This window comes from Leucoraja erinacea, chromosome 7 (genome assembly GCF_028641065.1).
Source record: "Leucoraja erinacea ecotype New England chromosome 7, Leri_hhj_1, whole genome shotgun sequence".
In the NCBI taxonomy this organism is placed as follows: Eukaryota; Metazoa; Chordata; class Chondrichthyes; order Rajiformes; family Rajidae; genus Leucoraja; species Leucoraja erinaceus.
In genome coordinates, this window is record NC_073383.1 from 17,603,659 (window position 1) to 17,622,302 (window position 18,644).

Sequence of the window (18,644 nt, forward strand, 5' to 3'; positions counted from 1 at the left end):
CTGTTTATTTGTATATTTGAAATGGTATCATTAGTTCCCATATAGATAAAGCCCACATTTTCATCATTCGGTATATATTCAGAATGCATTGGACACTCATAGTTTTTTATTAATTCTGGATCTTGTAGAGGCATCACATAGGAGATCGTAGTCTCTCACTGTGCAACATGTTCCTTGATGAAATGGCGAAGCAAGCCCGCAATCTCATAACAGATATATGCACGGAGCAGTGTACCCTTAGTGATCAGGTAAGATTTCAGCTATATTTTGCAGATCTGGGAGAAAAGCAGTTTGCAGAAACTGTGTCTAGAAGTTCCTTGATGCACCTATCAGCATTCAAAAATATATTCAAAAATCCATGACAGTAAATACCACAGTTACTTTTTAAAATGCTTAAAAAAAAATTGTTTTGGTCGGGTGCAGTAATTTGCACCAATAAAGTAATCTTAAAATGATAAGATGGATGATTTTGCAAAAGGATGAAGATGTCACAATTAGTATATTTCTGATCTGAATCCATGTCGCCTGACTCAACTCCACAGAAAAGTGTTCTTGTAGATTTCAAACTACTTTGGCATTCTAGTTAAACTACAGATGTTTATCATGATGAGTCAATATTGCCTACATCCAAAATGTAGATTTGTAATTTTTTTAATATAAACAGCCACTTAGTATTTTTTTGATAGACATCCAAAATGTTGGTAAGTGAGTTTAGCGTGCGGTCTTAAAGGAGGTCAAGCCTCTTGCAAGAGAGCAAGGCAATTTCATGGTATGAGGCTGAAATTAATTTGTTGTCATCAATGGTACGATTGACAAAGGGGAGAGGCGATGCATACTTTGAAGTACCAAAGGACTGAAACGGAAAGGAATCATTAAGCAACTGAAAGACACGTATTTATGGTTGAACAGGAATGCACTGAGTTCATTGAGGCTATGGGTAACAAAGATAATGGAAAATGATTTAACAGAAAATGGTCAGAAGGATTGCCAGATAATATTATAGAGAAAAGAAACTATTCTTTGAGAAAAATTAATGGATTAGGATGAGGATGGAATTTGTGGAATGGCTGAATAGTTTGCCACAAAAGCAAATAGGTGAATTTTTGACAGTATTTGAATGGAAGAAATTGTGGCTCCTCCAAGTCTGGAAGACAGAAGCAAGAGAGGTGATGAGATATCACCATTACATAGTGGGTATGGCATTAAAGTAGTTACCAGAGGGCTGGCCCAATGATCGGTGATGAGAGTTTAAATTTTTTTAACTTTGCAAATTAATTATTTAAATTTTTTTAAACTGATGAGAAGTAATTAACCAGAAATGTTCCCCTTCAGATGTTGATTAGTTTTAACATTTTTTGTCATGTACGGACGAAGTAGAGAAGGGCCGTATATGCTGTATCTCTAAACTGAAACTAAAGATTAACCATAAAATAACAGCAATTATGAAAATACAAACGGCTAAGGACAACAACATTTGTAGATCAGTTTGTTGTTGATATTTTAAGTCCAAATTCACTTTGCAGGATTCTCTTTGTATTCTTAGTTGATATGATGAAAGTGTGTGGTAAAATGCATCAGGGGAGGAATCAAATGAGAAGCAGCAAAGGACCATAAATCATCTTTATGCTTACTATTTTGCTGATTTGGTAGAAAAATAAATTACACAAGGGAAATTTCAATTTTCCAGGGAGTTAGATTTAGTTCTTAGGGCAAAGGGAATCCAGGGATGTGGGGGGAAAAGCCAGAACGGGGTACTGATTTTGGATGATCCACACATATTTTCTATGTTTCTATAAAGAACAAAACGTGCATATTGCACAGTTAAGATTTAACATGTTTGTTTTTTAAATGATGCATGAAGAACAGAGAATGCTAAAAACAGTCACTTAAAATGGCATTTTAAAATAATTTAAAAAACATGTTTTGTCAAGAAAGCGGTGAAAAATGTCAATTTTGTTACTTAATGTACAGTAGCTTTTTATTTGTTCAGCAGAGAACCAAACTCTATGCTGTGCAAAGCAAAAAAAAAATCAAATCTATTAAATCAGAATTTGCTAGCATTTAAAAGAAATCCATATGTATTTGGTGGGATTCTACCTCCATTAATATGTCGATATTGCCGGTTGTGACATTTTTATTTTAACCTGTTTTAAAGATTACACTTTTTGTTTTATAGTTATTGCCTAAACATTGTGCCAAGACTATCAGTCAAGCAGTGAATAAAAAGTCCAAAAAGCAAACTGGAAAGAAAGGGGAACCTGAAAGGGAAAAACCTGGAGTGGAGAGCATGAGAAAGAACAGGCTACTGGTTACAAAGTGCGCAGTCTTCCTCATTATTCTTAGCTCAAGATGTTCTTTACCAACATAAAACTAAAAACTATCTTGTGAAAAGATACCACTTTCAAGGTTGATTTCTTGTTGTAAACTGACTTGTAGTTTGTACTAATTCCTTACATGCTCTAAAAATCAAAAGTAGCTCTTTTCATTTAAGAGGCTCAGTAACAATTATGCCATATTTAGAACATTTATAGATGTTTTTAATTAAAACTTTAAACAACCTGAACTGGCCAAAGCATTCTGCTCGTGTTGTAACTTTCTAGAGAAAATGATTTTCAATGTAAATCAGAAAGTGCTTAATTTTTCTCCCAAAATTTAAATTATTTCAATGAGGAAAACAAACAATATGAAAGTAAAATGAAGGCAACTAATTTGCAATTCAATTGATACAGTGTGGGGGGTAACCAACAGTTTGTAGCTATGCATGAAAGGGATGCGTATGTGTTAATTTCATATAGCAATTTTACCGTAATTGTAATATTTTGAGATTTCTGGAAGTTGTTATGCAACATAAATTTGCATTTGTCATTTTAATTTTGTTTTAATTTTGTTTTTCAGTTTGGACAAACTACACACTGCTCTCTCTGAGCTTTGTTTCTCTATCAATTATGTTCCTAATTTAGCGGTCTGGGAGCACACCTTCACACCTCGAGAATACCTTACTTCACATTTGGAAATCCGATTCACTAAGTAAGCACATTTAACGATTGTGGAGGAAATATTCTGCACAGGAGAAACATGGGATATTTAAAGATAACAAATTGAAAAGGGCAATATTGCAAAAAGAAAAGTCCACTTTTAAACCCTAGGTCAAAATTTTGAAGAACTAATTTATATGCAGTTGAGAGGTAGCACATACTTTTATTCACTTTTTTGGGCTCCAGTGAGTGCATTCAGACCCGTGGATATTTCCGTACCATAAAGATCAATAATCAACCAACTGGTCCTTGCAGTTAGTTTAAAAAATTCAGAGCATGTACATGTCTGTCATCATGTTCTAGAAGGAGAACATTGGAAGGGTTATCTTTAAATGGGACTATTCATAGCTCAACATCAAGTGCTGGAAGAACTCAGTGAGTCATGCAGCATCTGGGAGGGAATGGACATCCTCCCTGAGGAAGGTCTGGACCTGAAAAGTCACCTGTTCGTTCACTCCCCAAATGCTGCCTAGCCCACTGAGTTCCTACAGTACTTTGTGTTTTGCCCAATATTTCAGTATATATAATTTCTTGTGTCTCTGTGCTTTAATAGCTCAGCTGATTTAACCATATAACATATAACCATATAACAATTACAGCACGGAAACAGGCCATCTCGGCCCTTCTAGTCCGTGCCGAACACTTATTCTCACCTAGTCCCATGCACTCAGACATAGCCCTCCATTCCTTTCCCGTCCATATACCTATCCAATTTATTTTTAAATGATAAAATCAAACCTGCCTCGATCACTTCCACTGAGAGCTCATTCCACACAGCTTCCGCTCTCTGAGTAAAGAAGTTCTTCCTCATGTTACCCCTAAACTTCTGCCCCTTAATTCTCAAATCATTTGTGAATTAAAATAGTTGTACAGATCTGAAAGTTGTAGATTTATTTCCTGTGGTGAATTGGCTGATATCAGTGAGTGGTGTAAGGGTGTTTCAACTGATTTCAGCCTCCTAAATTAAAATGAGCAACATTGACCAGTTCGCTGATTATCTGAGAAGCTGTGCTGAAAATTCAAGGCAGCAAGTATGGGGTCTACTGTATTGTTCTCTCTGGTTACATAATCTACGACAGGACTGGTAATGTCTAGACCTCCACGTAATCATTTGTGTGAGGTGTCTAGTGCTCATGGGACTCTTAAATTGAAGACTTAGTTCTGTAAGAGGGAGTTCATAAAATGAGCCTTGTTTTTGCAGAAATTATTCATCTCTACCTTAACCCTTGTACAAAGTTATAGTTCAACCAAATATCTCTGCTTCAGTATCCAACCATTTTTAATATTTAGGTTTGTATGTAAAAGACAAAGTAGAACTTTTAAACTGAAATTTAACACTTTGGCACAAAGATACCACAGTCAATCTAAGTAACTTTTTTTTAATAAACTGACACACAGGTAAAACTTGTATTTCTATTTTCACTTTTTCCTGGATCTTTATAGTATGTTTATCCTCAAGATTGAAAAAGGTTCTACTTGAATCGTATCACAATACATTTATCTGTAATTGTACATTTTGGGAAATCAGTCTAAAAATAAATCCTGCATATAGTTTGATGGACTTTGTTTCTGATTATTTGGGTTATCAGTGAGGTTTTAACTGTGAGAATATAAAGGAAATGAAAGAACTGCATGACTTCAATAGTTTTTGTATTTATCTTCTTAGGAATAATTTCAATGGTCATTGAGAGTATTATCCACATTTGTTCATTTGATAGCATTCACTTAATTTAATCCACGTTTGTTCATTTAATAGCATTCACTTAATTTAATTTTGTACTCATAATTTTGCAGAAAATTGGTTCACGCCATCATCGTTTAACTTTATGACATGCATTTTGGATTTCAATTTCAGGTCAATTGTGGGAATGACGATGTACAATCAAGCTACACAGGAGATTGCCAAGCCTTCCGAGCTCCTGACAAGCGTGAAAGCTTACATGACTGTACTTCAATCCATAGAAAATTATGTGCAGATAGATATTACCAGAGTTTTTAACAATGTCCTTCTCCAACAGACGCAACATTTAGATAGTCATGGTGAACCTACCATAACTAGCTTATACACCAATTGGTAAGTATTAAAATTATGTATATTTCAAGTTATGAAAAATGCATTATCTTATTTATAAATGTTCAAGGGCAACCTTAATTAACTGTACATCTATATAGGTATCTGGAAACTCTACTGCGACAAGTTAGCAATGGCCACATTGCATACTTTCCAGCTATGAAGGCATTTGTAAATCTGCCCACTGAGAGTGAACTGACATTTAATGCAGAAGAATATTCAGACATCTCTGGTAAAGAAATTAGATTTTTTTCTGCTGAACATAGTTAAATTTGTGATGGTCATGTGGCCCATCAGACGTATGCCTGTCATGGACAGTTTTGTTAACCCACCATGTTCTGTCTCTATTCCATGACCTTATTTGCCTCAATGTTCCATCTGTCTCCAGCAGAAATCAGAGTATCCGAGACCTATCACTGCTGCCAAGAAACTACTTATGTGAAATGACCAGATGCTTTTTCAATTGGTGAATTCAAATGTTTTTCAATTGAGGGGATTTAACTCCTTGTTTACCTTTTGATACTTTTCTTCCTTCCTGTACTGAACTAGTAAAGGAAGGAAGGAAACCAGATACTTTTCTGTCTAGTTCCATGGCGTACCTCCATGGGTACTGATCATGTTGGATATAGGCTAGCACATCAGCTTGAACCTTTTTCTCAATATTTCAGGATTTTAGATATTTTCTGCTTCCAGCCCTAACCACCTCTCCGCACTCCTGATATCTTAAGTTTTACTTTACACCTTTAATACAAATTGTAAATGTTGAAGGAAAAATGCATTTCTATACTCTATGCTTATTTTAGGTGATCTGTTCAGTAAGCTTTAATTTGACACAATTCTAAGGCAAGCCTGAAACAAATATTTGTTTGGCAAATCTTCCAATGTTAGTCTAAAGTGGTTACACAGTGAATTTCCTTAAGTAGTTTTGAAAAGCAGTCAGAATTGAGTTATTTCCTGTGAAAATACGGTAACTGAAATTTCATAGCTGCAAAAAAAAAACAGTGTTAATTAGGCAGATGTGTTTTTGTAGAATTGATCACTACTGAACATAGCAGGGGCATTAAAATTCATTTTTCTGATCAAGTATGCGTTAGCGTATTTCAAAAAATTCATTTTATTAATTGTGACAAATTTTATAGTTTCTCGACCATTCCCCTGCAAAAGTGCTTGGCATGCTGATGTTCCGGGAAACTTTAAGACTGACTCTGTTTGCACAAAGATTTAATTCCAGAAATAAGTATAAATTTAATTACAGGCTAGATATTTAATGAAATGTAAGAGAGTATTCCACATAATATAATTCAATCAGTCACAGCCTTCCAGTATAAAATATTTTAAATAGCTTTAGCTCCATGAATTGAGTTTCACCTAGATTATGTTCAACTTCAGTATTCAGTTACCCACCAATCTGTTTTATGATGCATTGAAAGATACTGCATGACCCAGTTCTCATTTTAACCTGGTGCTGAGATATATTTGTGTTTCATTACTCTCCCTGTCACATATGGTCTTAGTTACTTCAGTTTAAGGGTCATTGTGTTTCCAGTAGCTATGTATGATGACAAGAGCACTTTGCCATTCTGATCATTGAGGCCACTGCAGAGTTAGAATATTGTCAGTAATGCATGAAGTTTGATTTAGTGTCTGTCATTTTACTCATCTCCTGGAATTGCTTGCATCCATTGTGACAATTGAACTTGATGTTGAGAATATTTATACATTTAAAGGTTGCTTTTCACTTAATTGTTACCGAGCATGCTGTAGCCATGATAACTATTTTAATCCACCTAGTCACCATCCCTCCATTTTTCAATTTAGATTTGGAAGCAGCTAGGACCATTTTATTGGTCTCCAGCTAATGGAAAGGATATTGGTAAAACAAATGTTCTGGAAAATGACATGCATTGAAATCATAAAATAATGCTAATAATGGAACTTTTAAGAATCCAAATAAATGTTGTGATAACAACGTAGGCAGCAAAGAGGGTAGGAGTGCTGAAGTGTGTTTGGAGAAACTATATTGATATGTTCCTGGCCCAAAGGGGAAAGTAACATTGGGGGACTTGGTTCTGGGAAAGGACCCAAGTCAGATGGAGCAAGTGTTGGTGAGGGAACCATCTAAGAAGTGGAACTCATAATGTAGTAAGAGTTAACACAGCTATGAAAAAAGGATATAGCACAGTCCAAGGTGAAAATAGTAATTTAGAGAAAGGCCATTTTCAATGGATGAGAACTTGTATCTGGACTGGGAAAATTGGACTTGAAGCATGGATAGCAAAGCTATCATTGAACAAAAGAATGCCTTTTAAGTGGCGATGTACCTAGATTATAACTGAGATATTGCCATGATAGAGGAGGAAATAAAAGCCAGAGCCTGGATGTTCGACAAGATAGCATGGCACAGGACAAAATGTTTTAAAAGTCATCTGACACTTGTCAGGTTATTAACACAAATGTAAATTGGACTGATTACCTAAGGTAGAGTGGAGAAGTGTAATGCATAAACTGAGAAGGCATTAGTCAAGACTGGTGGTGAATATATAAAAGGAAATCCAAAAGTATTCTGGACACTTGTAAACAGGAAAGGTTCTGAGATGAGTAAGGCCTATTGGAAATATAAAGGACAAAGACTGGTTTAGTGAAATTTGAGTTGCCATTTGCAGCACACCAATAAAAATAAAACACAGAATTTAACATTAAACAAAAAAAACATCCCCCCACAATGGTTGCCACTGTGGGGAAGGCAACAAAGTCCAGTCCTCCTCCTCTTGTTCACCCATGGTCAGGCCTATCCGCGATGGTGCTTCAGTGCTGTGCAGCCGCCGAAGCTGAGGTTCGGTCCCGGCAGGAAACGCCGATCCAGTCCCGATGGTAGGCCGCGAGGAATGGGCGAAGATGCGGCTCGGGAGGAAAGCCGCATCTCCGACCAGATAGGGACTGAGAAATACAGTTTCCCCCTTCCCCCCACCCCCCACATAATAAGACTAGACCTCCAAAACAAAAACTTTTAACACTAAAAAATGTTTAAAAGGGCGAAAGGACAAAGAGCTGCAGGCAGGGCAGCCATACTCGACGGTGCCCCTACTCGACTCGATATGAAGGATATGCATTCATGGAGACATTGGGCATAGCTGAAGTATTAAATACCTATTTCACAGCAGTATCAAACCAAGGAAGAATTTGTTATTAGATTTACACCAAAGGAACATGAAATTTGGATCCTGGAGGTCTAAAATTAATTGAGGAGAACAGAAAGGCAAGATGTACTTAGGTACATTTCCTGTTCAGATGTGATGCATCCTAGTTTGCTGAGTGAAGTGTGGATGGAAGGAGAAATGGAGAAGCCTTGGCCATAATCTTCCAAACGTCTATTGTAGTGCCTGAGGATTGTAAAATAATAAATGTTACACTCTCATTCAAAAAAGCACGTAGGGGTAATCCCAATAATTATACACCACTAGATATAACCTAAATTATAAAAATTGGGCATTAAATTAATCAGTTGAACAAGCGCAATGGTTTGGAGAATACCAACTTTGATATAAAGGCAAATCCTTTTTAACTAATTTTTTTTAAGTGGCTTGTTCAAGAATGCAGTTACTTTGGTATATTTGGGCTCCCATATTGTGTTTGGTTAGTTGCCTTCTCCTTGTAGCTAATACCACCTAATATAGGCATATTCTGATTAACCTTTTCTGTACCCACGACAAAGCTTCCACATCCTTCCTATAACGGAACAAATAGAACTGCGCGCATTGCTCCAAATGTGGCCTCAAGTCTTAGAGCTGCGTCATGACTTCCTGACTTCTATACTCAATACCCTGACCAACGCAGGCAAGCGACCTATGCACCTTCTTTGCTACTCTATCTATTTGTGTTGCCACTTTCTGGACACCTAGATCCCTCTGCATATCTTGGCACCAACCGTGTTCTTCCCCTTACATTCGGCCTCTCAATGTGCAACACCTCGCATTTGCGCATAATAAAATCCATCTGTCATTTCTTCGTCCAATTCTGTATATATTCTTTATATCTGTATCCCACTGTATACCTTGACAGCCTTCCTCATTATCTGGCACTTCAGCAACCTTGGTGGTGTCTGCACACTTGCATCACAACATCAGAGGTCCCAGCACCGATCCCTGCGGAACTCCACTGGTCACAAACCGCAGGCCAGAATAATGCCCTTGCACCACAACCATCTATGTTCGATGATCGATTCAGTTCTGAAGACCAAGTCACCACGAATCCCATGCTTTTTAATCTTCTGGATCATCTTACCATGGTGAACTTCGTCAAATGCATTTCAAAAATCCATGTATGCAACATTCACCGTCCTACCCACATAAGAGGCTGCAGCAATGTGGATTAAAAAAATGGCTGAGTAAGAGGGAATAGAGTAGGAGTGTACTGTTTTTCAGACTAGAGGGAAACATGCAATCGAGCTCGCAGGAATTGGTACTGTGACCACTAATTTTCTTAATATATGTTACAGACTTGGTCTTAAGGAAAGTGCAAAGGTTTTTGAGAGAGTGCTCAAGAATGACTAAAATGACTCCAGGATGGAGAGGATCTGTTAAACACATAAATAGAGGCATTTTAATTCATGATGATTAAAGGCAAGGTAGATTTTTTTTAAACCACTCTCTAGTGGAAATGTCTGGGACAAGGGAAATAGAAGGAAGGTGATTAACTAAAGAACCGAAGGTGGCATGTGGAAAATTATGTTTGAAGTTATTGGTTTCGGGTTTGTAGAGCACTGCCTGAGTAAAGTGGAGACGGATTCAATTGTATTCAATTGTAGTGTGAATCTGAATCGGAAGCGAATGAGATAAGTATCTGAAAGGAAAGTGTTTGCAGATTGTGGGAGAGGATGAGAGATTGGGGATTCTCTTGATGGCTGTTAGAGACTTGACAGGCTGATCGGCCTCCTTCTATGCTCTAATCCTTACGATGTTCCCAAGTACATATTTTAAGCTCCAAGCTTGATTTTTGTTCTTATAACCTTGTATTTCATGACCTCAAATATGCTGTCATTTTTAATTATAATACAAAATCATGTATTTTGGATGAGACACACTCCTTTTCATAAGTAAACTGTTCAACTGCCTGGAAAAGATTTGTTCGTAAACAATTTGTTCCAAAAAAAAAGTCCTGAGTGTTTTCTGGCAACGCTGGTGTCTTTTTTTTCTTAAGTGTCTATTACCCCGCTGCTTTTAAATTACCTATGATGAATGTAACTGCACATAGTTGCTAAAGACATAATCAAGGCTATGTTTATACTTATGGTAAATAACATTCATGAAATAGCATGGTGACCAAACTTTCTTTCACACCATCTCTGACTTGGAGCCAAAAGGACTGGCTAGTGTCTAATGCTCATCCACAGGAGCAAAACCTTTACATGCATACTTGTGTCTCAACTGAGTCATAAATTTAAGTGGTAATAACTCTTCAGTATGCAAGGATTATTTTATAAGCAAAAAACCCCATAAAAACACTTTTTGGCTAATCTGTCAAAACTAAAATTTTAAAAGTTAAGTTCCTTAAATCTACATCTGAACTTGGTTTGCCAGACAAATTGTATATTTTAAATTAAGTTGAATTAAGGCCTCCCTCAATTGAATTTTGATTCGGTGTGATAAGCTTGTTTTCAAAAAAGGCTAAGATTTAAATATTACTTGTTTGCAAATGTTTTAAGAGAACGTCATTCACTTCTGCATTGGAGTATGAAGTAGTTTGTTTTGTCTAAACTTGCTCTTTGCTCCGTCAATGTACTCATTGTCTATTCCTTTTTAATTCTACGAAGAAAGCTTGGCCCCAGCTGCTTATGCTCCAACCAAATATCTCTTGGCCCTTTCTCAGACAGTTAGAGTCATACAGCACAGAAATGGGCATTTCGGTCCAACTCGTCTATGCCAATCAATGTGCCCCATCTAAATTAATCTCATTGCCTGCATTTGGCCAATCTCTCTCTAATCCTGTCCTAACCATGTATCTGTCCAAATATCTTGAGCTGCTTGGGATGCTATTAAACTCCAGATCAAGGGTTCCCAACCTGGGGTAAATTTCACCTACCCAGGGGGTAAATTTGTTGATTCTGGATTTATACATTTTCTCTCATTGACTGACTGTGTTTGGTTCTGGTATACTGGTATCTGTTCATCATTAGTTGTTCATGAATAAGTGAAATAACACTGTTATGTGCAATTAAAGTTGCCAGGGGTAAATGTGATGAAAAAGGTTGGGAACCCCTGCTCTAGATTATCCCTTCTGCCATTTATTTTGTTACTACTTGTCTGCCGTCATATTCCTGTTTTAACCTTGAATCCTTAAGCTTTAGATAATTTCTCTCCTGTGCCTTTTTTTGAAACGATCTTGTGCCTTGGAATTCCATTTCCTACTCCTAGTACTTGTAAACTGTGTACAACATCCTCAATTGCCCTTGCTGTTCCACGACGGTTCTGGTACTTCAATGTCTAAGCCTTTATTTTCTGTCCTTTTTATACCCTCATCGCAAACATAAACTCTTCTGTCGTTCTCTTTGTGCTCCCTTCTTTCACCATCATGTATATCCTGCGTGATACTAGGTGATAGTAAATCATTGATTTTCTGTACTAATTCCTGCTCTTCATTAAACTCTGTTTTAGTCATTTATTTTCCTTCCATTTTGCAGAAGTATAGATATTTACTGGATTTTAAACACACTGTTCCCCTGTAGTTACAAGCTTCATTATTTCAACCAGGTTTTGACGAATGGTATTTATTTTGACGCCAGATCTGTACTATTCTAATGTTGTTTGACCTAACAGAGATTGTGTATTTTCCCACAGAAATGAGAGCTCTTTCAGAACTCCTTGGTCCATATGGAATGAAGTTTCTTAGTGAAAGCCTAATGTGGCACATTTCCTCACAAGTGGCCGAACTCAAGGTGAGTTTGTTGTTTCATTGCAACACGGTCAGCGTCCTGATTTTTCATGTTCAAACTAAAGATGTTAAGATAAACCATTTAAAAATATTTTCAGCCAAGAAGCTTGAACGTTAGTGCTATGGAAACTTAGCATTGTGTTTGTAAGATTAGTACAGGTGCTTAATATTAATTTTGTATGAATTTTAATCTGACATTAGTACTAACTTTAAATGATAAATTCTGGAAACTTAATAATTGACAAATTTCTTGTCTGGTGATTTGCTAAATATCAAGTGATATTGATATTCCTGGAAGCTTGGAGAGAATCGCCCACATTGAATGTGACCAACAAAATTGAATTGATGTTCAGGTTTAAATTTGGCAATAAATTAAATCCAGAGGTGAATTGATACCAACTACCTGACCTAACGGCGCTTGATGTATGTGGCCCCAAGCGTCTTACTAAAATTGAAGTCAGTGGAGTTTAGGGGCTGGGCTGGAGAATTCTTCTTTAATTGGAGACCTGACTGGATTATGAGTTGGTTCTAGCATTAGACCAATTAACTTGGTATCAAGACATTGCTGAGAATGTTTGTTCAAATGTTTCCTTAAGCCCAGCTATTTCAACTGCTTTGCCATTTACCCTAAGGTAAGTAGTAAGGTTATTTTACTACAGGTATTCATTGATTTATGAAAGCGTCACATCCTGGGAAAACATTGCATTTAGGAAGAACTTGTAAATCAAAAAATCTTTTCTGTTCAGTTTAATTGTAATTTAATTAAACATTCAATATCAATACCGATGTTTGATTTAAAATAGAATATTGATTTTTAATAGATGATAAAAAACGCATGGTTTATCTTCTTAAAATTCCTAAGGCTGCACCATAGTAAGAACTGACAGTATGCACGTGCTGTTTAGAAAGTTGGAGCTCATCTCAAATAACATTCCAGTGCTCTGATCTTTGTGTATAAAATTCCATGTTGTGGTACTTGTGTAAAATATTCATAAATGCAAGCAATGTATATCTTCAAAATTGAGATCGAATTATGTCTACACCTTTTGTACTTGGTGCCTTTTATGTTGTTTAATTTGTAGTCGTGGAGAGATGCAGCTTGAAAACAGGCCCTTCGGCCCACCAAGTCTGCAGCAAGCGACCATCAGACATCCATTGACATAGTGCTCACTTTCTCAACGCAGCGATTTGGATGTTTGATTCAAATATTGTAATGTTGCACTTTCTTTCCAGTGGCAGCACGGTGGCACAGCTAGTAGAGCTGCTGCTCCACAGTGCCAGAGACCCAGGTGCAATCCTGACCTCAGGTGCTGCCTGTGTGGAGTTTGCACGTTCTCCTTGTGACTGTATACAATATTTAAACAATACAATATACAATATGTATCCAATGTACAATATTTAATCATTGTCATTTGAACCTCAATGAGGCTCAAACGAAACTCTGTTTCTACAGCCATACAAAATAAACAATTTCTACAAGACACGCGAACAATTCAATTCACACGAACATCCATCACAGTGAATATCCTCCTCACTGTGATGGAAGGCAAAGTCTTTTCTCTCCCCTATGTTCCATTTTTCTCCCGATGTTAAAGCCCCCTGGTGGGCGATGGTAAGTCCCATGACCGTTAAGCCCGCGCGGGGCGATGTACGGCCCCGCTCCAGGTCTTAATGTCTCAACGGGGAGCCCCCGGCGGGCGTTGGCATGTCCCGTGGCCATTAAAGCTGCGCCGGGCGATGTACGGCCCCGCTCCGAGTTGTTCCAACCCCGCGACACGGGCGGGAGTAGTTGCGTTGCAGGAGCTCCGAAAAGCGGTATCCCACACGGACCCGCGAGCTCCCGATGTTCCTGTCCACCGGGCCTGCGTGTGGAGCCTCCGAGCTCCGTAGACGGGCCGCAGCAGCGAGCCACCCACGCTCCGAGGCCGGCCAGCCCCACGATGGTGAGTAGTCCGCAGGCTCCGTGACTGGAGCCCCCAGATCTGAAGGTTATGGCCGCTCCACGGTACTAGGCCCCAACGACAACGGAGACCCGACAGGAAAAAGGTCTGGTCTCCCGTGCAGGGAAGAGATTTAAAAGTTTCTCGCCCCCCACATATACACAGTTAAAAACAATATAAAATGAACACAACAAACTACATTGAACTGGACAAAAAAATTAAAAAAGAACAGACAGGCTGCAGGGGCCGCTGCAACGCGGGTCGCGCCACCAACCGGAAATGGGTTTCCTCCACGTGCTTCGATCTCCACCTACATCCCAAAGACTCGCAGGCTTATAGGTGAATTGGCCTCTGTAAATTGCTGCTTGTTGTGAAAGTGGGATAACGTAGAACAAGTGTCCACGGGTGATTGATATTTGACAGACTCGGTGGGCCGAGGGGCCTGTACACATGCTGTATTTTTCAATCAATCAAAAATATTTTTTATCCAGTTGTCACAAGTTGTAGTTGTGGTTTTCGGTTAACGTTTACCGTTTAGAAATGGGTGGATGAGCTTGCGCTGTTGGAAATGGCCCTTTTGGGGGTCTGAAGAAGGGTCGTGAGCCGAAACGTCGCCCATTCATTCTCACCAGAGATGCTGCCTGTCCTGCTGAGTTACTCCAGTGTTTTGTGTCCACCTTTTGGAGGATTGTTTATCTAAATATTAATATCATCATGTACCAAAAATGTGACCATATCTAATTCTGGACAGTGCCAATGGTTCAATATCCCAATGGCTGGATCTGGATCATTGCTATTATGGCTGACTACTGTACAGTTTCTACATGGAATTTGAGCTGTCTCCACACACATGCTATGCTAAAAAGTTAATTCTGGTTTACTTATTTCTCACTTCAATCTATCATTCTTTATGAAAAGGACAGGCTAATGTCTGTTTTCCAAACTTTACCTCTGTAAATAAGTCCATCATAATAGGTCAAGGTGACTTTCTCCTTCCATGTGCCAATGAAATCCTCATAATATCGAACTGATTTTTACTTACACAAACAAATGAATTGTAGGACCATATTTAAACATTGTTCCATGCTTCAGTAACACAACAGACAGTTCATACTGGTCTCCAAACCTGAGGAAGGACATTATTGCCATAGAGGGAGTGCAGAGACGGTTCACCAGACTGATTCCTGGGATGTCAGGACTGTCTTATGAAGAAAGACTGGATAGACTCGGTTTATACTCTCTAGAATTTAGAAGATTGAGAGGGGATCTTATAGAAACTTACAAAATTCTTAAGGGGTTGGACAGGCTAGATGCAGGAAGATTGTTCCCGATGTTAGGGAAGTCCAGGACAAGGGGTCACAGCTTAAGGATAAAGGGGAAATCCTTTAAAACCGAGATGAGAAGAACTTTTTTCACACAGAGAGTGGTGAATCTCTGGAACTCTCTGCCACAGAGGGTAGTTGAGGCCAGTTCATTGGCTATATTTAAGAGGGAGTTAGATGTGGCCCTTGTGGCTAAGGGGATCAGGGGGTATGGAGAGAAGGCAGGTACGGGATACTGAGTTGGATGATCAGCCATGATCATATTGAATGGCGGTGCAGGCTCGAAGGGCCGAATGGCCTACTCCTGCACCTAATTTCTATGTTTCTATGTTTTCTATACCAAGTAAGATATACTGTCAACATCAGATTACGAGAAACATTTGTTCTTCCTCAATGAATCAGCATTGAGCTATGAGAATATCATTCCAACCATTTGAATATTTAATTGAATAATCTAGCTAGTCATATTCTGCCATTTATAACCTCCACGCCAGGACGTTAAAAGCTTATTTTGTCAGAATAGTTTCATGAGATCTTAATGAGAAACAACTGTGGATTTATTTTTATCCTGTGGAATTTTAATACAATAATAGGTAGCTGCAGGATAGACAGGTTTAAAATAGGCACAGATAGTGATGTAAACATGAAATTTGTTGGAATAGTACGCTGTTATGCTTTCAACACATGAGCTGTTACGGTATTTTGTAACAATTAGTTGATCATACTTGGTGCGATTACAGTGAGCGCAAGGTACCAATTGTGTTGAGCAGGCCAACGCTGCTAGTGTATCGATGGGGAGACAGAGGTCTGATTTTCGAGCTGGTTGAATGGCCTACAGTAGAGTAATTCAGTGGGTCGGGCAGCATTAGTGGAGAACATGAATAGCTGACGTCAGGACCTTTCTTCAGATTGATTCAGTCTGCTGAATTACTCCAGCACTTTATGTTGTTTCACCTTTGACTAGGCGCAGATGCCACTGATGTGCCAGTGAGCAGGGTCAAGTGAGAGGGCTATTGGTGCGGCTCAAGCTGTAGGCCCTGGCCGGCAGCACTTCTTCAAACTGCTGCCACCGACAAGATGCACTTGGTCATCTTGGGGCTCCCTTCCCTCTTATCTGCTGCCGCTTCCAAGGTGGAGTATGTGGGTGACTGGGGGAGGAGGAGGAGGCAGCAGCAAGGGGGGGAGGGGGGGTAGAGGCCGAGTGGACAGGGTTACGGGAAAAAGAGGAGGCTGTGGCGGTGGAGCGGTAAGTGGACAAATGACAGGCTGACAGGTAGAAGCAGCATACGGTGAGAAGGGAGGCAGCCCCACAGTGACCCCAGGCGCTACAACGTGAGCCGCAGAAAGAGCCACGTCAACTGGACAATGCAGAGAGTTAAGAAGGGCTCGCTGGTGCACGCTGCGAGCCGGGGGCAGAGGCTGTAAGTGGCCGGGGGTCTCATCGGCAGGTCTGTCTGCCTTAACTAAAATCTGATATAAAGGGGCCCATTAAAACTACTTTATGCAGCGAGTGACCCAATTGCTTTGTTTTTGTTTAAGAAGGAACTGCAGATGCTGAAAATCCCAGGTACACAAAAATGCTGGAGAATCTCAGCGGGTGCAGCAGCATCTATGGAATGAAGGAAATAGGCAACGTTTCGGACCGAAACCCTTCTTCAACATAGTCAGCATGGTCAGCATAGAGGAAAAAAAGAGATGTTTCTAATGTATACATAACAAAATCCAAAACAAAGCTAATGAACAGTTTCTGTAAAATTGGCACAGCCCCAAAAATAAATGAAAACCAGACTCAAATAAAATCCTATGACCAATGCCACTGAATAAAATTGATGGGACAAATTAAATTCTGTATTGTGTTTCATGATCTTTGTTTATCTATGAAAATTGGAAATCAATAATTTTGTCTGAAGTCTTTACAGGAAGACTAATGAGAGAAATGAACTAGTTACGTATTGAATTATAACCATATCCAGTATCTCATTAGATGTGTTATGAGGAAAGCTGGAGTACGCAGTTTTGCAATGTTTGTGGTGACGGGAGGGACCGGCTACTTGGATTTTGACATTGGTAGGGACAGTCGTTGCTTCACCTCACCTCCATGTATTCTTTTAATTTAGTGATAGGTGTTTCCTTTTGCAATGAGGGTATATAGTTGCCATTATATATCCATTTACTTTAATATGGTGATGATGCAGTGCTTAAATTACCAGACCAGTTGTAATTCAGATATCTTGACAAGCAATCTAGGAGATCTAAATTCAATTCTCACCATGGCATCTGTAGGATTCAAATACAAGTAGTAAGCTGGGATTTTGAGGGGACCATGAAAATAACCATTTGAACACAAAGTGCTGGAGTAACTCAGTAGGTCAGGCAGCGTCCCTGGAGAACATGGATAGGTAATGTTTTAGATCAAGATCCTTCTTTAGACCTGAAGCGCCACCTATCCACCTACTCTCTGGGGATGCTGCCTGATATGCTGCGCTACTCCAGCACTTTGTGTCTTTTTGTGTATTAACCAGCATCTGTAGTTTTTTGTTTCTAAACATCCATCTTGTTCACTAATCTTCAGAAGGAAATCTGTCATCTGCTTGGACTGGAATACATAACTGGCACCCAACTTGAGTGTTACCTCTTAAATGTCCTCTGAGATGGCATAACAATCTACTATTTTTTACGATGATCATTATGTTTAAGGAGAGAAGACACTGAAAGGATTGTGGTTCAAGAATGTGGTTCACCAAATTTCTAGAGCAATTGGGGATGGGCAGTAAATTCTGGTCTCTTAGAAAAGTCCACATGGTGAAACAGAATTTAAATTGATACAAATTTAAGGTAACCAGGGAAATGGTCCTTCAAATCTACAGTGTAATGGGAAGTTTTAGACCAGAGTAGATAATGAAAAACCATAAGGAGATATTCAGCATTGTGTGAGATTTTGATAGAGTATGCAGTGATTAAATATTTCCTCTGGCAGTAACCTGAAGTTGTAGTTTTAAAAAATATTTGCCTAAAGAACTTGGGTGAGGGAAGGGTTTGTAAATTTATGCAAAAATTTGTAAATGGCTGTATTACAAATGGCGCACTATAGGTCTAGTTACTATAGCTCTTTCAAAGCAAAGATACAGTATTGGTGTGCCAAATGCAACTGATTTGCAATGCCCAATTTTTCTGTTGACCAGAATATTTGAAATGTCCTTTTTTTTGCAGGAGACTGCCTAAATTTGTGCTTGAATTTATGGATTTACTCCAGATTCTCCAAATTTCACCACATCCCGAAGCTATTGTAGGTTAATTGGCTACTGTAAATTATAATTTAGTGTAAGTTAATTCCATTTACACTATTCTG

The 18,644-nt window shown here is 38.7% G+C and overlaps 1 protein-coding gene across 4 annotated transcripts in view; it reads left to right on the forward strand.

The window, feature by feature from the left end:
• Positions 1-18,644, forward strand: part of nckap1 (NCK-associated protein 1) — a 153,135-nt gene that overhangs the window by 94,704 nt on the left and 39,787 nt on the right. For all 4 annotated transcript variants that reach the window (XM_055637842.1, XM_055637843.1, XM_055637845.1 and 1 more), the window contains 6 exons: positions 129-248; positions 2,177-2,316; positions 2,896-3,027; positions 4,891-5,109; positions 5,208-5,338; positions 11,940-12,037. In XM_055637842.1, coding sequence (XP_055493817.1) covers positions 129-248; positions 2,177-2,316; positions 2,896-3,027; positions 4,891-5,109; positions 5,208-5,338; positions 11,940-12,037 — 840 coding nt within the window. The remainder of the gene's footprint in view (positions 1-128; positions 249-2,176; positions 2,317-2,895; positions 3,028-4,890; positions 5,110-5,207; positions 5,339-11,939; positions 12,038-18,644) is intronic.